At 42.8% G+C, this 23,944-nt stretch overlaps 1 protein-coding gene across 1 annotated transcript in view; it reads left to right on the forward strand.

The window, feature by feature from the left end:
• The window catches only part of LOC124711219 (heat shock protein 70 B2-like), a 136,149-nt gene that overhangs the window by 70,156 nt on the left and 42,049 nt on the right, over nt 1–23,944 (forward strand). The window contains exon 5 of the mRNA XM_047241179.1: nt 9,901–10,065. Within this exon, the coding sequence (XP_047097135.1) occupies nt 9,901–10,065 (165 nt within the window). The remainder of the gene's footprint in view (nt 1–9,900; nt 10,066–23,944) is intronic.

The following is a 23,944-nucleotide window of genomic DNA, read 5'->3' on the forward strand; positions in this document are numbered from 1 at the left end:
TGTGAAGGATGCCCTATGTCTACTTAATTATATGCCATTGCACTTGAGCCCCTCATCACTGGACTTACCTCTAGACTGCAGGGTCTCACTTTGCGTGACTACACCTTTCACTGCAGGGCTTATGCGGACGACCTCCTCTTTCTCACCTGCTCCTCCACGGAACTCAGTGACGCCATCCAATGGATCCACGTCTTTCTGGTAGCATTCTTAATGTCCGTAAATCGACTATGATGCACATTGGGCGCGGCCTCCCGGCTATGGTGCCGACCCCACTCCCAGTCAGTACCACCCTTCGTTACTTGGGTATCGAATTTACGAGCTCCACACACCGCACAGTGGCCCTGGCTTACCGGCGGCTTTTGCAGTCGATTCGGCACCATGTCCGCGGTCAAGTGCACCGTAACTTAAACCAACTCCAACGTGTGTCCTATGTCAACATGTATGTCGCCCCTAAACTGGTACACGTCGCCCAGATCCTCCCAATGCCGTTACTCCTTGGCCGCCGCATCCAATCAGCCTTTGGATATTTCGTATCAGCAGGGGCACTTTTCAAAGTCCGCTACAACACTCTAACACTGCCTCCTGCGAAAGGTGGCCTTGGACTCGTCAACGTGCGGGCACGATCTTCTCCACTCTTTGTCCACACTCTGTTGCGGCACTGGCAGGGGCCGGTCCCGTCCTTAACACGCAGTCTCTTAGATATCCTCCGACCAGCTTCTCTCGATCCACCGATCAATGTGGCACCTATTTCTCCATTATTGTACTACGTCGCCTATTGTTTCATAGAACTCAGCTACGTTCGGGCCGATCTTCCTGTCACCCGTCCTCCCCGTACTAAAGATTATTATCGTTTGTTTATGCAGTCCAACCCTTGCGACCCCATGGTGCTACAGTATCCTGACATTAACTGGCGAACGGTTTGGAGGTGTGTGCATGCACCCTTTTTACCGTCGTCTGTGGCTGCACTCTGGTACGTTTTAGTCTATGGCAAATTCCCGACTAATAGTCGACTTCATCGCATAGGACTGGCTACCTCCCCACTCTGCCCTGACTGTCAGCTCGAAGACACCGACGAGCACCGTCTTACGTGCCCCCTGAAACAAAACGTATGGCTCCTCATCCAACGCATCGTGGGCTTTTACCTCCGTGCCCCGCCAACGACGGTAACCCCGGATTTCCTGTTGTTGCCCCCAGACATTTCATTACCCTCTTGCTAAGCACCATACCCTAATCTGGTTTCGAGGACAGGCTTTAGAATACCTCTTTCGGAGTGGTCCGCATACAGTCCTTGACTTCTGGTACAAAGTTGTGACCGCGCATAGCACCCTCACCCGAAAACCATCTTACCGACAAACTTTTGCCGGTTATCTCCGCAGCGTCTTCCTTGACCCCCCTCAAAGTTGGGGTGTGCCATGTCTACCTGTCACATGATGCAACACCCTTATCCACTTTCTCATGCATCGACCGAAAAAAAAACAAATAAAAAAAAGGAAGAAGACAGAATATGTTATATTTTGTTGTATTTAATGTTTTTTTGATATTTTGTTTTGTTTAACTAAGTCATTTGTATATGTTTAAATAGTACCTTAAAGAACTCTTGCATAGTGAATATATATGTAATTTTAGTTTGTTCAATACAGATTATTAAAAAAAATAAAAAATAAAAAAAAGTGATCAGCGCGACGGAATGTCATACCTAACGGCCCGGGTTAGATTCCCGGCTGGGTCGGAGATTTTCTCCGCACAAGGACTGGGTGTTGCGTTGTCCTTATTATCATCATTTCATCCCCATCGACACGCAAGTCGCCGAAGTGGTGTCAACTCGAAAGACTTGCACCAGGCGAACGGTCTACCCGACGAGAGGCCCTCGCCACACGGCATTTCCATGTTGGAACCCTTGCTTTACTTCATTTCAGATGAGGACTATTTTATTTGACAGGTTATTTAAACTCCCAGATTTTCAAGACAATCCACATATTCTGCATGAATAATCTCCACTCAGAGACGATAGGTGTTAGGTGTGCGTTGTCTGGCATGCGTATTATTGGGCCCACATTTTTCAATTACACTTTCAACAGTGCCAGATATCTAGAGATCTTTGACTCTTTGTATGCACAGTTAACGGATGCAGAGAAACTGTGTGCAATATTCCAAAAAGATGGAGTAATCTCTCACACATTAACCAAAGTATGGCCCACATCACCAACGTTTTCCGTGAAGACGGACTTGTTAGTGGAGGTATCTGGCCCCCAAGATTCGCGGACCTAACATCGCGTGATTTTTATTTATGGGGCACACTAAAAATAAGTGTATGCCGACAAACCTCTCACAGTAGACGACCTTAAACGGAATATTACTAGAGAAATTAAAAATATTACGCCTGCAGAATTACAGCGTGTTGCTTGCAACGTCATCGACACTAAATCACCGATGCCTGGATGCCCATAGCCACCACTTCCAGCATCTCTTATAAACAAGTAATTAGATGTTTTAACGTTACTGTTAGCTACTCTTTTTTAGTAAGTTTATTGTTACTTGAATATTGGGCATGAGGTGTACCAGTTTTATGTGGGCTACCCTGTATAAAAATGTAGATTTTAGTCAAATACAGGAACTCGTAATCAAAGATGTAAGATATATTTCACTTATGCAGGATTCGGTATAGGCTGCAGCTGTCTTGATATAATACAGGGGATCCTCTTGATGGTATCCACTAACGGACATTTTAGAAGGTAATTATCAATGGAATTAGCAAACAGCCATGTATTACACGGCTACTGGCGAATTTAATTGATAATTACTTGACCAGCCGATGTCCCCTGTCCATGATGAATCAACAGAGATTGTAGGAGCTGTTCCGTTGTTTGTGTTTGATCACACTCACTTGTCAGTGGCTGTGTAGCCCCCACCATTTCATAAGTTGTTTTGATCGCGCGTGCATGTACGAAGTCGGTCCAACATTTTCCAGTGTCGCCAGTCTAGGTGGGAGTCCTGGGGTAGAGCTTCCTCTGTGATAAGGGCTTCAGAATGTTCTTCTTGCTTTAATGATTTTATGGAACTTTCATTTGGTTGCACTGGGTATATGAAATTTCGTCTAGATTTAAGCCTTTTGGGCACGGCTTGATGGTTGCGCACCGGGTAATGCTGGTCATTCATCTTTTTGTTCCTTTCTTAGGCGCACAGGAACGATCTTGTGACATTTGGTGGGGCAATACCCGATTATGAATATAAATGGTCCACTTTAGCAGGTCTCAGGTAGCCAATTATCTTCTTGCAGGTATCACTTAAGAGCGCTTCCATTTTTCTAGTTTGACGAGATCTTTCCCAAACTGGGCATCCATACTCAGCGAACAAAATCATGTGGCGAAAGCTGTGGAACGGTCTACTTTCACATTGGCGCTCCACTCTGCAGATGATAGTTTGTTCTGTATGCCATTACGTGTTTGTATTTTAGCTTTTGTTTTCTCGATATGTTTCTTATATTTTAAGGTTCTGTTGAGAGTGATGTCCAGATAGGATCGTCGGGGACAGTTGTTCAAGCGTGATATTAAGCTCCTTTCCTGCCTCCCGGTTATTGACTAATAGAACCCAGTAACTGTGTACTGGACGTCGAATGTTCCATAGAAACGGAAGTAACATCGAGCGCGCCACAAGGAAGCGTAATAGGACCTCTAGAGCTCTCAATACACAAAAACTGTTTATAAGATAGGATCAGAAGCACTATACGACTTTTCGTTGACGATGCTGCAGTCTACAGTAAATTATCATCCTTGGACGATTGTGAAGAACTGCAAAAATAACTGGACAAAATTTCCACTTCGTGTAAGGAATGGCCGCTCTCTTTAAATGTGAATAAATGTAAGATAATGCTTATAACAAAGAGAAAGAATAGGATAGTATCCTAAGAACAATGGGCAGCATCTTCAGCACGTCATATCACGTAAGTATTTATACTGAGAAGCGATATGAAACGGGAGGATCAAGTAAAATTAGGTTTAGTGAAGGCGAAGGATGACTTGTTAGATTTCTTGGCAGGCTTCTGAAAAGCTGCAATACGTCCATAAAGGAAATCGCATTCAGGACGCTAGAGCGACCAATCCTATTGTTCCAATATTAGTTGTCCTTATGGCGACAGATCAGATATTAAATGAATTCAGAGACACCTAGTTGAAATTGTAACAACACGGAATGCTCGGGCAGTCCTTGGAAGAAAGGAGACCTCGTTCTCGTGCAACCCTCTTGGGTAAATTTAGAGAAGCTGTGTTCGAAGAAGACAGGGTGTTCATTATGGCGCCACCATCGTGTATCTCATGTAGGGATCATGAAGTAGATAAGAGGGGTTAGGGCGTTTACAAAGGCTTACAGACAGTCCCGCTCTCAAAGGGACCGTAGGAACGTCCTTCCGGCCATTTCATTCGTACTGAGAGGACGTGTAGGGCACGACTGGAGTGCCAACATGTGTAAACAGAAAGACGCAACTCTTGATCGAGTTTGAGAACTACAGGCGTAATTAGACTTTGTAAGGGTCACTAGTTTTCAAGTACTCCACAACATAGCGAATAAGCGTTTAGTTTCAGAAGCGCACGGTCTGTGGTTCGAATCTCGCTGCTAGTAATTTTGTTTTTCATTCCCAAGTAATTCAAGCAACAGGCATTACTATGACTGTGCAAATTATCAATATCGAATAAATCATTTCATATTTTCATTACGTTATCCTGAGAAAAGGAGAAAAATTGCTCATAAGATTGGAAATAAAAAAGGATACACGAGAATTTTGAATCAAATCAGTACAGTCACTTAATTTTCATTACTGTATCAGCATTTGTGATAAATATAATGTGCAGTCATTGGAGCCCTGCAAGAATCACGATGATACTGAACACAGAAACACGAAAAGCGATTATTATTGCGACATACAGCACTTGTAATGAACGCCAGATTTTTGTTTGTTGCTTGGTTTTTTCAATCTGTCTGTTGCAAAATAAACTTCTTTTATCTTTATAAACGGTTCTCGCGCATCACAACATCGCGGCGTACCACTGATATAGAAGCATATCACCAGATATATGGTGTAGATAACTGATGATGTCCGATTGATTGAATGTTTGATCAATCTTCTCTAGAATCTATCTCTCTGTTCTGGTTGACGATGTATGTGTCATTCTGTAGTCGTTTTGTAAGATTCTTTACGTCCCTGTAAAAATAAACCTCGCAATGCTGCATCAGTAACTACTTTGATACTATACGTTGGCAGATCATCTTCATCTTGAAAAGTTTACGTGGAAATTAAAAGTAAAAACCGTATGGACGGCGAGATTCGACTCCAAAACCTCGCGTTTATGAAACGAAGCGCTTACTCGCTCGGCTGCGCACTGCTTGTGTACAAACGACCATACAAAATATATAAGCACGCTTAAAATTAAAGACGTCTCTTTAATTACGATCGCAATTTTATCAACTATGCCATTCTGCCACCTGGCGGTGAATTTATGTAGTTTCCTCTTAAGATAACATCTTCATTTTTTTCAGCCATATTTACGTATTTAATTTGTACGCAAAAGAAATCAGAATTCGTTGTTGCCTGTATAACAGTAATTAGCACTTCATACAATAATTCCTATCGAATTCATGTCAGTTCTACAGCCCTATTTACCACTTCGTGTGCAGTTCTCAAACCTTGTGCACATTTCAGAAGCTAGCCGTTTCCGACCTCCACAGGTCTCTTTCGTTCCAGGTATGCGTTCCAAGATTTCTGTCATCCATTGTTTCCTGCAAATATTTTGCCCGTCTTAGGGCTGGCCTTCCTCTCCTTCTTCTCCTGGGTGGCTTTCAGTTTAAAATATTCCTTGGCCACATATGGTTAGGCATTCTCTTTATGCATCCTTATCACTGAAGCGCTCCTTTCTGTAAAGTTTTTGTTACCGAGTTCGTTATCTCCATTCGCCTCCGTACCTCCTCGTTTCGCATCCTCTCTTGCCTCGGTAACTGCAGATATCTTCTCAATGTTCTAATTTTCTCCCTAACTTTCCTCGTTTGATCACTGCTCTATATGAAACTATATTCTCTCCCACTTTGTGAAACATTCTTTTCTTAATGTCCTGCCGATTATTATTACTCCATATTATCCCAAGCAAAGCTTTAGTAGCTTCCTATCCCACTGCTATTCTGGAACTAATATCCTTATCACATGTACCGGTGTTACCTACTATTCTTTCCAACTATTTGAAGCTTCTGCATGATTATATATATATATATATCCCTTGTTGTCCAGACTTATTCCCAAACCCCATCTGTTATACTCCTCTTCAATCTTCATGCATTCCACATACCCTTCATCTTGAGACAATATTAGCTGTTCATTCGCAAATAAAAGAGAGTCAAGAGCATCGTCGCCATTCTTCACTCCCATGCCTGAGCTTTTCCTGTACCTGGCGTTCAGTGCCTGTTCCAAATAAATGTTAAATAGAATTGGTAAAATCCGTCAGCCTTGTTTTAGACGTTTGGCAACGAAACTATTTTGAGTAACCTTAAAACATGAAAGTGTATAGGACAGAAATATAGCTGAGAAACAACGAAGAGTTAATAAACATTTAAACAATTCTTAGATTTACGTCTAGCTAGCGACTACAGTCTAGAGTTTCTGGTGCATCATCTAAATAGTAATTCAAATCCTCTTGATGCGATCGAAGTGTACACTAACGGCCCAAAACATTATGACCATCTGCTTAATAGAATGTTTGTCCGTTTTTGGAACGAAATACATCACAGATTCGGCGTATCAATGATCCGACAATTTGTTGGTAGGTTTATGGAGGTGTGTGGCATTAGGTGTCTATGCACAGGTCATGCAATTCGCGTAAATAACCGGCCACTGATCAGCGTACTCGGTGAAGTCACGCGATAGCGACCCAGATGGGTTCCTTAGGATTTACATCAGGCGAATTTGGTCGCTGGGACGTCAACTTGAGTTCACTATAGTGCTCCTCAAACCACTGTAGCACGGTTCTGGCTCATAGACACGGGCAATTATACTGCTGAAAGATGGCATCGCCGTCGGGGAATACATCAAACATGAAGTGATACAGGCGGTTCGCAGCTGCCAGCGTGTCACTGATCACTACACAGGTCCCATGCAAGCGCAGGATACTGCTCCCACCAGCCAGCGTCCGCGGCGAGATGCACGTTTCGAGCCGCCGTTCACCTCGATGACGCTGTACGCGGAGACGACTATCGACCTAGTGTAGCAAAAATGTGATTCATCCGAAGAGCCGACACGTTGCCACTGATCGACGGTCGAATGCCGAATGTCCCGTGCCCACTGCAATCGCAACTGACGATGTCATTGGCTCAACACGTAATAACGTAGGGGTGTTCCACTGCGGAGCTCCATGTTCAATGAAGAGTGTGGTCCGAAACACTGGTGTGTACACCAGTATTATGCTCTTTCGGCAAAGATGCTACAGATCACCATCACAACCTCCGGCCCCACGTTCTGTGAAGGGTCTTGGACGCCCAACCACTTAGCGTCTAGTGGTAGTTTCACTGTGCTTCTATCTCTTTCCGTAAATGTTGCCGATAGTAGCACGTGAACATTTGACGATGTTCGCCTTTTTCGAGATTCTAGTTGACAAGCTATGCGTAATAATAATCTGCTCTTTGCCAAAGTCGCTTATCTCAATGGATTTCTTCATTTGCAGCCAGTATCTGCGCTAGGATGATCCACCGGTCGTGTCTGCTCCGTTTACATACTTTTGTTACCGCGTCACTTGCCTGCAACACCACCAGGCGCATCCAACGTCGAGGTGGAAAGTGTTCATAATGTTTCGGTGTATTAGTGTACACATCCTCAAAATGCATTTGATAGTTTGTAGCGGCACGTTGCAGCTACATGTAGGTGTCCGACTAAAGCCCCATTTATGTAGAGACTCCTTGATTTGGGCTTTCGTGACAAGTATGGATACTCCTCAAAATGGTTCAAATGGCTCTGAGCACTATGGCACTTAACATCTATGGTCATCAGTCCCCTAGAACTTAGAACTACTTAAACCTAACTAACCTAAGGACAGCACACAACACCCAGCCATCACGAGGCAGAGAAAACCCCTATCCCCGCCGGGAATCGAACCCGGGAACCCGGGCGTGGGAAGCGAGAACGCTACCGCACGACCACGAGATGCGGGCGATACTCCTCAGGTTAACAGAGTCTCTGTGAATAGTTGTGACCCTGGTGGGAGAGTTCGTCATATAAATGCACCTCGTATATGAGGCTCTGTGAACATGTTCCATCCGTTGTGCCATTGCTCTGATGAGATGTAATAGTTCTGGCTGAGTGTGTTCATTCGCTCATTGGAAAATGCTCTCCGCCTGACCAAAAAAGTGCAGCACCCAGAGGACATGGTCGGATGCCAATAAAACTTGTACACGGACACACCATCGGCGGATATATACAGGATTAGAGTTTCAATTGCTTGCTACAGGTAGGACGGTCACCAGAGTGAATTAGTATTGTTCGCTGTTGGTTTGTTACCAGGCCTGGTATAAGAGGCTTGAATGGCTTGAATGATCGCTGTGAAGGACACGGAGATGCCCACGTATTTGTGTGAAAAAGCGTTGTCAGCCGCTGACATCTGACATTGTTGGTGTCCATTTTGCCGGCTCTTCGGACCCAGTATCCAAATTTGTGAGGCACTCGGATGTGAGAATGGCTCAATGCTGGAATGTATAGGCCATGAGTCTAGGCATTCTCGTCTTCAAGGTTCCAGTCAACCATGTCTGACCATCACCAAGAAAGAACGACGTGTTGAGCATCAAACTCAGTCCCTTCATATCTGCACCCATCACCCGAGAAGAAGTAATACATTCGCTGCTTCCTTCTGTGCCATCCCGCACCATTAATCGGAGATTAGTAGGACATGGGTAAAGGAATTATCATGATATGTGTAGGCTGCAGTTAACACCAGAGCACAAACGACTGCACCGGGAGTGGTGCCGTGAACGGAAAGCAGGGACTGCTGGTGAATAGCGTCGCATGGTGTTCAATGATGAATTGTGTTTCTGCACTGCCCTGGATGACCATCGTCGGTGAGTATGGCGGCGACCTGGGGAGAGGTCCCAGTCTCCCATTGTTTTGGGGAGGCATAGTAGTGTTGATCCTGGTGTCATAGTATGGGGAGCATTCGTGCATGACTTCAGGTAATGGCTGGGTATGATTGAGGGAACAAGCACGGTACAACGGTACCTCACTGGCATCCCTCATCCTTGTGTGTTAACTCTCATGCGATCTCGGTGCCATTTTTCAATGGGGTAAAGGTCGCTCACATATGACAATTATTCTATGAACTTTTTGCGTGGTATTCGGGTGCTCCTGAGACCAGCAATATTCCCAGATCTGTCCCAGATAGGACATGTACGGGGCCAGCTTGGACGTCTTCTCTGTCCCAGTGCTATTATGCAGGACATTTAGGACCATTTACAACATTTGTGAGCCAGCTTGACTCAGTAAATAACGCCTTTATGACATCGTTCGGAAGCGAACAGGACATGCAACTATGGTTGAGGGTTTGCAAGGTCGTACTGATAAGTGAGTTCATACTGCCAAGATATTTATACATTTGACTCGGTTTTGTAATCACTGCAGTAGCGTTACATACCCCCTGAATCCGTAACGCTTCATTTCGTTTGCCCCTCCCCTTCTGGGTGCTTCAGTCCTTCTAACAGGTAGTGTATTTCAGTGTGCTGTACATAGAGATCGAAAATTCATAACAGAGGAACTGAGCGCTTAATTTTTCATGCACATCGCATTTATAACAAGAACAGTGAAGCAGTTTAGAATTGACAAATAGTGTTTTGCAGACAGGCACATGACGACGCCTGGTGACGTGCTCTCGGCTGTGTTGGCAGGTGACGCGCGCTCGGTTCGAGGAGCTGTGCATGGACCTCTTCCGGCAGACGCTGGCGCCGGTGGAGCGCGCCCTGGGCGACGCCAAGCTGGACAAGGCGTCCGTGCACGACGTCGTGCTGGTCGGCGGCTCCACGCGCATCCCCAAGATACAGAAGATGCTGCAGGTGACCGACACCGCTCCTCTCTACTGCTGTCGCTTCATTAAGCACTTTCGCAAAAAGGGATAACTTATGATATTTGTGTTTCGTCACCGAATGTCGCAATATTATGATTCGTTATTCCAGAATTCGAATCAAGAACAGCTGACAACATGAGAAACTTAAAGCTCGGTGTGGAGAAGCTACTTAAATCTACACGTGTTGTAAAAACTAGCTGCCAAACCCCGCGTTGCCCGCTATTCATTTTTTCAGTTTTCTAACAGAAACGGAAATAAATAATTGCTGTGTTGTATTGTATATCGAAAGAATTGCAATTCAGTGGATTCACGAAAACAAAAAGTGGTTCAAATGGCTCTGAGCACTATGGGACTTAACATCTGAGGTCATCAGTCCCCTAGAACTTAGAACTACTTAAACCTAACTAACCTAAGGACATCACACACATCCATGCCCGAGGCAGGATTCGAACCTGCGACCGCAGCGGTCACTCGGCTCCAGACTGTAGCGCCTAGAAACGCACGGCCACTCTGGCCGGCTTCACGAAAACACTTTCCAAAATACGAAACAGTTTCTATAACGCTGGGCGCAGCTGCTTCATATTTCTACAATAAGATTTTGTAAACGCGTCGTGGCAACGCCTCTTCATAGCTCTATTGACGGTTATTGTTTTCGCCCACAGCCGTTCAAATGGCTCTGAGCACTATGGGACTTAACATCTATGGTCATCAGTCCCCTAGAACTTAGAACTACTTAAACCTAACTAACCTAAGGACAGCACACAACACCCAGCCATCACGAGGCAGAGAAAATCCCTGACCCCACCGGGAATCGAACCCAGGAACCACAGCCGTTTCCACTTCGCAGTTGAAAGCTGTCGAAAGTACTGCCAGATGTCAGGGATTTTCTTACATTCACTCCACTGTAGGGGTGCATTAGTAATAAAGAATAAATACATTGAAACTTCATGCATGATGCGGAATTTTCCCACGAATTTCAGTGTTTATGACGTCACATCTATTGAACTATTATGTGTATGGTACTACAATGTAATTTTGAAGGTTCATTTGGCGGCATGTGTGGATACTGTCTCCGAAATTTATTGCGAATGGAGTTAGTAGCACATAAGTAATAATAATCACGGTGGTGTAACTTTTCGATTACGCGACTGTAGAAATCACGAGGTTTTGAGGCGAAGAACTCGTCGAGCTACGTTCGGAGCGCGTTTCCATCCGGAAAGGAAGTTCGTTGAAGGTTTTCCGATAGAGAGCGGAGAGATGAAAATTTGAGGGCGCAAAAACAAGTGAATAAGGTGGATGTGGAATGGCTTCCCAACCCAACTCATGTATAGTGTCTCTTTCCAGTTTAGCAGAATGCAAACGGCCATTTTTTACTTCACGCTGTCTTCCTGGTAATTGTTCTTGGATTGCGTCTGCAAGATGTCTCAGTTGTTGAGAATAAATGTCAGCGGTGATGGTTACGCATCGGGGAGGCAGTTCGTAGTACCTACACAGTCGCTGTTTCACTAGATGCACAACATTACCTTTTGTGTGTTCTTGCCGTGTTCTATCAAGTAGCATTATCCCCCATAAAGGGCATAAATGTTTCTGGGTGTCTACGCTGCTGTCTTCCCTCTATTGAACTCAAACAGAAGAATATTTCGGAAGTCTTCCGATTTCTCCATTTGAAACTCCATTTTCTAGCGTCCACAGCTCCACTCGCTATCTCTAAATGACAAACTGACAACATGTAAACTTAAAATAGCAACAGTGAACTACGAATAAAACATGACTATCGACAAATAAACTCATAGCAACCGGAATACTAACATGCAAAACAAAGACGCTTCGGACTTTGCACCAAACCAATATATAAATAAGGTTGAACAACGGATGCGCAGAATTACAGAGCAGTATCCCCAACTTCTGTCTGTTACAGGCTTTTTGTGCGTATTATAAGCTAATCAAAGTATGCTAATACAGAGTGGCCTTAATATATATGCGATTGCATCGAAGAATTAGTGACCAGTAGAACCCAGTACGTAACAGTGGACGGAAAATGTCCAAAAGAAAATAATGTGGAATTTCTAGAAGGAAATGTACGCCCCGCGGAGAGGGAAGGATCATACATGGGAAATGCCTTTAACGGTCGCTCCCATCCGCCTCTTCGAAACGTGTCAGCACAACTGTGGACTTCGTTTGTGCGGATAGTTACAGCAACGCCAGTGTTCCCAACCTACATTTAAAAATTATCACATGGAGTCAACAGCCATCTCTGGCTGTTCGATGACTGTGTTGTTTTCAACAGAAATATAACATCCCTGGATAGTTATAAGGCCGTTCGCAATGACACAGACATGATTTTCACATGATGTAATTGATGATAGTTCTCTTTGACTGCAAATAAATGCAAGATAATGCCCATAACAAAGAGAAGAAACCCGGGAGTACTGATCACAAGATTCTCCTGCCACACCGTTTCGGTGTTTAGGAGTAATACTACGATGGTGTGCGAAAAAGGACCAACAATTATAATCAATAGCAGGGAAACGAGAGGAAGACGTTGGTTTGCTGAGAAAATTCTGAGAAGGTACAGTGCACCTTTTAACGAAGCGTAACAAAGATGTTCAGCGAACGTAAAGAGAATTTTTGGAAGAAAGGCGAGTTTTTCTTGGAAACCTTGTTGGATATATTAAGAAATTTGTACAACCATCTTGTATCTCGGTAGTCATCATGGAAATAAGATGAGAGATTAGGATGGGGACGGAGGCACATATTTTAGCGCCATTCATTCGTGAATTGAGTAGGACACAGAGTTGATAATACTCATGTAAAAATACGTTAGGCCATGATTTAACTTACGTGAATTGCGGACTGCGAGTATACATGTATATTATACATTAAGCGGCTGCCGAGCACATGTAAGACGGGTTATGCGCTAAGCCCAAAGAAACTGATTGGCCAAACCCCTGTAAATGTCTTTTATAAAATCCTATATAGAGGTAGCGTCTTTGGCTACTTATCGAAACGTCCTCGGTCCCGGGTTCGAATCCCGCCACTACTTAAATTTTGAATAAAAATCGTCTGCAATGGTGGCCGAAGACTTCTGCCGTAAGAAGTCACCCTCGTTATGCCAACGGTTTTGTCAAAGAGGGCGGAGTAGCCGACAGTGGTTCGGGGCACTTCCTTGCCTTAGGGCCAGGAAAGTGCCCCTAAAAGGTCGAACAACCGGCAAAGGTCAACGGTATGAGGATGCAGACGACAATGGAAACCACCGCAATAAAGAAACATAACGTGTATCCACAGGACATGTGGCCTGTAATTGAGAAAACTGTCACGATGACCTCTCCAGTGGCAAGAGCTTCAGGACTAGTCCACCATTCGGATCTCCGGGAGGGGACTGCTAAGGCGGAAGTTACCATGAGAAAAAAATTGAACAACCAAGGAAAGGGTAACGTTTTACAAGTCGGGACGTGCAAGGTCAGAATTTTGAACGTGGCAGGCCAGCTAGAAAATCTGAAAAGGAAATACAAAGACTCCATCTAGATATAGTGGGGTCAGCGAGGTGAAATGCAAAGAAGACAAGGATTTCTCGTCAGATGAGTAAAGGGTAATATCAACAGCCGTAGAAAATGGTACAATGGGAATAGGATTCGTTATGAATAGGAAGTGAGCTACTGTGAACAGTTAAGTGATAGGAGTGTTCTCATCAGATTCGACAGTAACAATAGTTCTGTTGTACATGCCAACGTCTCAAGCAGGAGATGAAGAGAAGGGAAACTGAATGGGTAATTCAGCATGTAAATGGAGATGAAAATCTAATAGTTGTAGGAGATTGGAACACGGTTATAAGTTAAGGAACGGAAGAAAATATTACGGGACTATATGGGCTGGGAGTACGAATGAGACAGGATAAAGACTAATTGACTTCTGCAATAAATTCCAGATGGTAATAGGGAATACTCTGTTCAAGAATCACGAGAGGAGGAGGTATATTTGGAGAAGATTGTGAAACACTGGAAGATTCCAGCTGCATTACATCATGATCAGACAGAGAGTCCCCAATCAGATACTGAAGTGTAATGAGTACGGTGGGGCAGATATAGACTCAGATTGAAATTAAGTAATGATGAAGAACAGACGGTAATTTAAGAGAATCGTTCGAAAGAATCATTGTGAATGTAAGTGGAATATTGAAGTACTGAGGGATAACGAGATGCGTTTGAAGTTCGCTAAGGATGTGGATACTCCAATAAGGATACCAGAGTAGACAGCTCACTTGAAGAGGTTAGACAGCTCTAAAAAGGAGAGTCACAGATATTGGACAGACGAACATAGGTACGAGGAAGGTAACTGCGAAGAATCCTTGGGTAAAAGATGAGTCAATTCATCGACGAAAAAGGGAAGTACAAGAATATTCAGAGAAAGGCAGGAATACAGCAATATATAAACCCATTAGGGATAAAATAAACAGCAAATGCAGGACAGCCAAGGCGCAATGGCCGCAGGAAAGACGTAGAGGAATCGGGGGAGCTGGTTCAGCATACGGAAAAGTCAGATCAGTCTTCGATGAAATTATAAGCAAGGGTGTTAACATTAGGAGCACAATGCGAATTCAATTGTTGAACGCAGAGGAAACATCAGATAGGTGGAAAGCTTACAATGAAGACCTCTATGAGGGTGACGACTTGTCTGATGACGCGTTAGAAATCGAAGTTGTAGTCGATAGGGACGACATAAGTGGTCCAGTAGTAAAATTAGAATTTACAAGTGCTCCGGAAGACTGGAAATCAAATAAGGCATTCCATCGGAATGTCCAAAATCACTGGTGGAAGTAGTACCCAAAGTACTAGTCACGTTGGTGTGTAGAATGTACAAGTATGAGACTGGCGACGTACCATCAGGCGTTCCGAAAAATACCATCCATACAGTTCCGAAGATAGCAAGGCCAGACAGGTGCGAGAACTATATCTTAACAGCTCATGCTGACAAAAATAATATACAAAAGAATGGAAAAGAAAAGTGAGGATCTGTCAGATGACGATGAGTTTGCTTTAGGAAAGGTAAAGGCACAAGAGAGGCTGTTCTCACGTTGCGCTTGATAATGCAAACAAGATTGAAGAAACATCAAGACACGCTCATGGCTGTCGTCGACCTAGAAATAGCGTTCGACAACGTAGAATGATGCAAGATGTTCGAAATTCTGAGAAAAATAGCAATAAAATGTAGGGAAGGTGGGTAGTATACAATACCAGCTGCAGTGCCTGGCGTTCCCCAGGACGTTTAATATCTGCCACAGAAAGTGATTGGCCCTGTTCCTTGTGGAAACTCACAGCGAATATAAGCCGCATGTGAACTGCAATCGCTTTAAATGGAAGGAAATATTTGAATCACTGGGTTTCAACGGAAAGCGGCTGAATACATCTTCATCTGCATGAAAAGATGATTAGTTGCGACATCTGTTGTTACTGTCCGCAGCTCGTGGTCATGCGGTAGCGTTCTCGCTTCCCGCGCCTGGGTTCCCGGGTTCCATTCCCGGCGGGGTCAGGGATTTTCTCTGCCTAGTGATGACTGGATGTTGTGTGACGTCCTTAGGTTAGTTAGGTTTAAGTAGTTCTAAGTTCTAGGGGACTGATGACCATAGATGTTAAGTCCCATAGTGCTCAGAGCCATTTGAACCATTTTTGTGTTGTTACATTTTGCGATAAGTGCCTCATTGTGTTTTTGGAGAAGACGACTTCTACTCTTTTAACTCAGTTTTCACTGTTTTAAGTAGGGCTGTGTTTGAGCATGACTCGACCTGTTCCAACAGTTTACGTCACAGTTCGGGAAGTCTCGGGTTCTGTTCGATCTTTTGATCGGCCCGCGATCAAGAGACTATTGTTTGTACTATATTCAAGACTTGCCTTGGCGTTTGTATGGCACTGTGGAATTTAATAACAAAAATAACTATGAAACACGGACTAAAATATCTTGTAGGATATATGTCATGTGCAACAACGGCAACTGATCAGTAAATAAGAGTTTGCGATCAGGTTGCTGTGAAATTCTCGCGTTTTCGCTCGTCCCGCGATCTAGTAACGTTTGACGGTACTGTCTCTAAGACTGGAATTGCCACTGTAATTTATTCTTGCATGCAAATTACAGTTAGTTGACCAAGATATGTTTCGTTTGTTAGGCCCTTAACTTTTCATTAATTTTCTTCATTCTTTCCTCTGAATGTAGAAGTCTGAAGTAAATCGGCCAAGAACTTTGAAGTAAATCGGTCAAGTACGTTTCGAGGTGTTTACTAACAACATATTTTATGTATTTACTTACATGTTGTGTATATAACAAATACATAGCTTATTTTCACCCAAACGTTTATTATTGGATGTGTGCAAATTTGAAGTAAATCGGCTAAGAGCGTTTAGAGATCATTGGCAACAATCTTTCCTTCTTATGCAACTGAACCCGGGCTCGTTTACTACCTATTTTTCACGTGGCTCATCTGTAAACGGGGTTGGTAGTAAACGGTTGCATTTGCGCCCCTATTATTGAGTCTGATATAAGCTGGCTTTTGAAGAGCAGTGAATTGAACTATACACGTTCAGATTGAAACTTATTTATTCAAAAGAAACACTTTAACGTTGTGGCCATGCATTTTTAAGTTCACAAATAATAATCGGTGCAATTCGTACACTGTTTGTCTCACACCCACACACTTTCACTTTGTTCCTTCGCGTACCCTGGCGTCCATGCTTGCACTCGCGGCACTTTGCCGCTCCCAACCACTACCACAACGGCCAACGACAAAAGACCCCGATTTTCCCGCTCATATCCACAGTCCTGAGTCGGGTCACATGGCACCACAGTAGTCAAAATAAACGCTAAACATGGCCACAATTCGTTTACAATATTTATAATATATAAATACTTAAATCTACATACATTATATAATTTTACAAATTCTCACCACACTTATATAATTCGTTGCAATTAAATGAAAACCAAAACACTATCCAACGGAACTACAACGTCCATCAAAACACAAAACAAGTATTTTCTGGTCTATTTTGCCCAGCATATTATCTCTGCTGCTGTGCTTTAAATTTTAAATTACTTGAAAGAGTGCCATATTATCCCCTGTTACCTTACACTTATATATTACATACATATATACGTTTCAAGTCGTATTACGAAATTTTATGTAGACAGTGATCTTCCCGTTGTCTTGAAGGTAAAATGTGCAAAATTTCACCAAGATCGGAATAAAACGGTAGATATGTATGAATTACAATCGAACAAACAAAGAAACGGACACTCTTCTTTATACATAGCTCGAAAAGATTATACAGGATGACTCAGCTGCCCCTACCTATGGGTTTTATGCAAACCGCAGCGCATTTAACTACCACATGCAGGATTATCGTATTCTGCTATGAGATGTAGCAGAAATGAGAAACTGAACAGCAAAGTTGGTGATTACGAAGTAGACGAAGTTAAGAAATTCTGCTACCCTGGAAGCAATATTATCCATGACGGAGGACATAAAAAGCAGACTAGCATAGGCAAAGAGGGTATTCCTGGCCAAGAGAATTCTACTGGTATCATACATTGGCCTTAAGTTGAGGAATAATGTATGTTTGGAGCAAAGCATTGTATGGTAGCGAATCGTGGACATTGGGAAAATCGGAACAGAGGAAAATCGAGCCATTTGAGATTTGGTGCCATAAAATAATGTTGAATATAAAGTGGATTGATAAGATAATGAATGATGAGGTTCTCCGCAAAATCGGCGAACGAAGGAACATACGGGAAATACTGAAAAGAACACGGGTCAGGATGGTAGGGCATGTGTTAAGACATCAGCGAATAACCTCCATGTTACTAGAGGGAACCGTAGAGTATAAAACCTTTTTTAAAATAAAAGGGAAGCTATTATCTTGACTGTTACCAGCAGCGATTTACGCGAATTGTAGCGTCTGTAGAAGAAAGTACAAAGTAATGTTTCCTGTTACCCGTGTTCTCTTGCAACTTCACTGTTAACTATCGAAAGAGGAATTAAAAAATGTGGCAGTTATAATGTTCATTCTGTAACACTTCCCCACAGCATAAAAAAATAGATTTTTTTCGCCTTGCAACTTTTAAAGTTGCAGTAGCTTGCTTTTATCAATAGTTGCAATAGTTAAAGAGACAGAGATTTTGTTTGCTGGTCATACGCAAACGAGTTTCAACTACCTACACTTTGGCCGGTGTACTGCCGGTGTTCTTGAGTTTCAAAAAACACTGATGAAGACTCCGAGCTACGACGTCGAAAGATCATATTGGGAAGACGCGGGACACCGGCAATACACCCGATTCTACAAGATGACAACGGATTGCCGCGAAACTCTAAGAAATTTGACACACGTAGACTTTTTGTGAAGTAGATGCCTTAAGTGGACACACTGAAAAAAAAATCAATAAGTGTGGGGCGTACTTCACTATTAAAACGTTTGCTTCCAACGTTTATTTCAAGTCATTTTCTTAAGTATGCACCTTCAGTGACTGTATTATTACACAGTTATTGGCAGCACAGATACGACTCATACGAAGCACGTTAGTATTTTTCCCTAGTTGTTGGATACCACGGTGTAATGACAATTTGTAGACGTCGCAGCTACAATGAGGAAGTAGATAATATGTACATTCCCACAGTTCTGACAACACTGTGACGTACATTAGATTCTAATGAGGCTCAACAGCGCGTTTACAAACAAACGGTTACACCATCAGTTTTCTCCGTCTGCTGGACAGCAACCATTGCTCCTTCCTCGTCTTCCACTAGCGGTCAACAGCTCACACACATTTTCAGCACCGGTGGCATTGAAGTCTGAACACCGTTCCCGCAGTGCATTTTCATCATGTCGTAATGCGACTGTTTGGCAAGACAGTTCAAGCGTACTAGTTTCTGTCGCTCTCTTAAATCTAATACTTTCTCATTTAATTTTACAAAGCATCTGCAGAAATGTTTCATCATCCGTAGCAGCCGAAGAACTGTTCTGAATTTTTTTTTTAAATGGCAGGACTAACATGAGTTTTCTTGCTGCTGCATACCATCATTACCTTTCTTGCCCAATATCTTCATTTGTCATCTGTTTTGTATTTCGCTCTTTGTTGTTACTTGCAATTGGGTTACTCTCTTCATGATGTATTCTATCCTTATATGTAATCGAAGGTTGTCACTGTCATGCAACTAATAGAGACATAAGTTCGTATCGTGGGCCGGAGTGGCCGAGCGGTTCTAGGCGCTACAGTCAGGAACCGCGCGACTGCTACGGTCGCAGGTTCGAATCCTGCCTCGGGCATGGATGTGTGTGATATCCTTAGGTTAGTTAGGTTTAAGTAGTTCTAAGTTCTAGGGGACTGATGACCTCAGAAGTTAAGTCCCATAGTGCTCAGAGCCATTTGAACAATTTTTTAAGTTCGTATCTGATTTTAAATCGCGTCTACTAACTGCGCTATGTGTTCGGATATACCGTATCTGTACGGGAGACAATGTCACTTGCTGTGGAAATGACACAGCACTATGACTACATTGTATGCATATGTGAAGCGTCAGCCTTTTGTTGGGGGAAGTGCCGCTATGATTAATGTAACAGCACAGGATGAATTCACAGATGTACAGACGGCAAAATACTCTTCGGTATACTTTCATTCCACATCACACCAGTATAAGACAATTTGGAAATTTGTGCTAAGGTCTTATGGGACCAAACTGCTGAAGTCATCCGTCCCTAAGCTTACACACTATTTAATCTAACTTAAACTAACTTATGCTAAGGACGAGACACATACCCATGACCAAGGGAGGACTCGAATCTTCGACTGGTCAAGCCTCGCGGATCGTGACAAGGCGCCAAAGACCTCGCGGCTACCCTGCGCGGCTCCAGTATATGACAAGAACGAACAATATGGTGATCATATGCACTAAAACCCATCACTAAGATCACATTGTAATTGTTTCAGAATTGTCTGTGAACGACGAAGTACAAGTTTAACAATAAATGTAACATTGTGATACCGATGTTCCTATACAGTTATATAAAAAATGTCAGTGCGTGGACAAAACCAGGTTCATAATACTGTAGTCAGATGGAAAGAGAAACTGAGAACTGAGTGATTATTTTTCCTCTGACAATTACTTATTGATAATGGTGTCAGACTGTTCGATTCTGAAGTAAGATTAGCTGCAGCAAATTTCTAAGTAAAACAGTAGAAAATTATTTTCTTGTCGCTTTGTAAGAGACATTCGTAGCAGCGGTAATAACCGAATAAGTTATTTAATACCTTCTTCTCCCCTACCTCCACTACCTTGTTTGGCTTTCCTTCGAAGTTCTTTGCTTCGGAGCAAACACTGAGACCTAGGTTCACATTTTTAAGTTGATACTAGTAAATCTACGCACTGATGACCGTTTCGGCTACAATGTAATAAACTGTGTATTAAATAAGAAAGAAGTTACTGAGTAGTTATTCAAAGACAAATTGTTTGGATACTAATGGGAACTCTATGGATTCCGAAAGCTTCTTGATTAGTGTTTATCTTCAGTATGTAGGTTTAGGCGGGGAATTCTATGACAAAGACAGTGTACACTGTCAGTGGATGTAGAAATGACACGGCAGTGTGATTATAGTTTCAAGAATCATGTGCATATGCGAAACATAGGCCTTTGGTTGGGGGACAGTGTGCTGCGATGTTTAAGCTTGTATACAATGAATGCACGGAACTAAAGGGAGCAAAATATTCCTAACAAGGGACCCTCCCCATCGCACCCCCCTCAGATTTAGTTATAAGTTGGCACAGTGGATAGGCCTTGAAAAACTGAACACAGATCAATCGAGAAAACAGGAAGAAATTGTGCGGAACTATGAAAAAAAATTAGTAAAATATACAAACTGAGTAGTCCATGCGAAGATAGGCAACATCAAGGGCAATGGGACTACAGGAGCGCCGTGGTCCCGTGGTTAGCGAGAGCAACTACGGAACGAGAGGTCCTAGGTTCAAGTCTCCCCTCGAGTGAAAAGTTTAATTTATAAATGAAAAAAATTAGTAAAATATACAAACTGAGTAGTCCATGCTCAAGATAGGCAACATCAAGGACATTGTGGGCTCAGGATCGCCGTGGTCCCGTGGTTAGCGTGAGTAACTGCGGAGCGAGAGGTTATTGGTTCAAGTCTTCCCTCGACTGAAAATTTTACTTTCTTTATTTTCGCAAAGTTATGATCTGTCCGTTCGTTCATTGACGTCTCTGTTCACTGTAATAAGTTTAGTGTCTGTGTTTTGCGACCGCACCGCAAAACCGTGCCATTAGTAAACGAAAGAACGTGCCTCTCCAATGGGAACCGAAAACATTTGATCGCAAGGTCATAGATCAGCCGATTCCTCCACAGGAAAACAGATCTGATATATTCTATACGACAGTGGTGACGGCATGTACGTCACATGACAGGAATATGTTGTCGACCCACCTAACTTGTACAATTGGCGAATGGGTAAAAAGATTCTTCTACCTTGCCCGATTTAGGTTTTCTTGTGGATGTGATAATTACTCCCAAAAAAGTGATGAAAACATAAGAGTTTGTCACATAAACTGAAAATAAAAAATTAAACTTTTCACTCGAGGGAAGACTTGAACCTAGGACCTCTCGTTCCGTAGTTGCTCTCGCTAACTACGGGACCACGGCGCTCCTGTAGTCCCATTGCCCTTGATGTTGCCTATCTTCGCATGGACTACTCAGTTTGTATATTTTACTAATTTTTTTTCATAGTTCCACACAACTTCTTCCTGTTTTCTCGATTGATCTGTGTTCAGTTTTTCAAGGCCTATCCACTGTGCCAACTTATAACTAAATCTGAGGGGGGTGCGATGGGGAGGTTCCCTTGTAAGTGTACTTTAATTCCGTGTCACACAAACTCATAAGGGATGTGAAATACTGTTGCATTTAGTGTCACAGTTCAATAATCGGTATGCATACGCCACGCTCTACCTAGTATAACGCCGTGCATAAGGAAGGGATTCTTAGGGGGTTCATACCTGGAGTTCTATTAGTGATACACCGAAAAGCCAAAGACGCTGATACACCTGCCTAATATCGTGTACGGCCCCAGCGAGCACGCAGAAGTGCCGCAACACGGCGAGCGGATGTCCATGTCCATTGTGCATTCCGACGGACTTGGGCAATTCCAGCAGGACAATGCGACACCCCACACGTCCAGGATTGCTACAGAGTGGCTCCAGGAACACTCTTCTGAGTTTAAACACTTCTGCTGCTCACCAAACTCCCCTGACATGAACATTACTGAGCATATTTGGATTGCCTAGCAACGTGGTGTTCAGAAGAGATCTCCACCTCCTCGCACTCTTACAGATTTATGGACAGCCCTGCAGGACATTGGTGTCAGTTCCCTCCAGTACTACTTCAGACATTAGTCGAGGCCATGCCACGTCGTGCTGAGCCACTTCTGCGTGCTCGCGGGGTCCTATATGATATTAGGCTGGTGTACCAGTTTCTTTGGGTCTTCAATGTATAATTACTTATATAGAAAGTTATTGATTAAATCTCATTATGAAATGTCAAAATGTTAAAACTACTCAAACTTGCTTTTTTAGACTAAAGAATCATAAACCAATAAACTCTAAATTACTTCAGTGTGTTAACTGTATACCTCCGACTGTCCCTTATATATATTTTTAGTTTTGAGTTTATAATGTGCGGCCCAAAAATATTTTTCCAATGTGACCCATGTAAACTAAAAGATTGAACAACCTTGTTCTATATTGTCGTGGACGCAGGTACGATTAGGAGGTAAATACATGGGGTTAACGTATTGGTTTGCACTACTAATTTAAAAATATAAATCATGAGAACCTTTCAGGGATAACTGATAGCATTTAGTAGGTTGGACACCATACGAAACCTATACTATTGGGAAGAAATCAGGAAAATGCAACAGGGGACCTGAAGGCATGTTGTGAAATTCGTGCGTTGTAGGAGATGCTCCGACAATCCTTAAAACAAAAGCGAAAAACAATCTGGAACAGGTGAACTAACGCAGAGATATATTTTTGTTAAGAAAGAAGATACTACATGTCAACTTTTCTTGTAAGACGAAAAGGTAATTCGCTATCCAGAACGACGGCGGTGAGAATTGCAGAAATTATATGGGTGTAAGTCTCCTAAACGCTGTAAACGAGAATTCTACATAGAGGAACTTCTATTGAGAGTTACCGTCGCGTAATATATCGTAGTCTTGGTGCATTCTTGTATTACTTCTTCTGAACAGCCTATTGGTATCATTTTTTTACGCCCATGGGAGTGTATGTGAAGGTACTCTCCGAACATGGGATCGTTACTGTGACCTCACTGCGTCCTTCCTGCGACGTAGGAATGTTTGTAATTTCCCTTTTGTCTGCGTTGCTTAGCATTGTCTTTGCCGTTATCATCGTCATGATAGGAAATAACCGCGGAGAATAGGTAAATCTTGGTATTTCTCCTGAGAGATTTCATTAGAAATTCTCCAAGAAGAACAGAAATAAACGTTACAATGTGTAATTCGTGTACCTTTGATGACACAAAATTATTCTTCTCTCCGAGCTTTTCAGAGAAAAAGCTACACTGTAAGTGAAAGTTCGCTGAGATAAAGTATGAGTAAAGAGATACGTCTTAGAGAAACTACATTTTACTTAAATTCCGGTACAGCAGGTTAGCTAAACATGAAAACATGGCTCTCTCTTTTTAAATTTCGACAAAATCAGCATCGCATGGGCGCCATTCTCTAATTTCAATGACAATAAAACGAAATAATCATTAACAAGCAGATTGTGGCGAAGAAGAGAGAAGGAGTATTTCTCAAGTCCAGAATTACG

Source organism: Schistocerca piceifrons, chromosome 1, assembly GCF_021461385.2.
Source record: "Schistocerca piceifrons isolate TAMUIC-IGC-003096 chromosome 1, iqSchPice1.1, whole genome shotgun sequence".
Taxonomy (NCBI): domain Eukaryota; kingdom Metazoa; phylum Arthropoda; class Insecta; order Orthoptera; family Acrididae; genus Schistocerca; species Schistocerca piceifrons.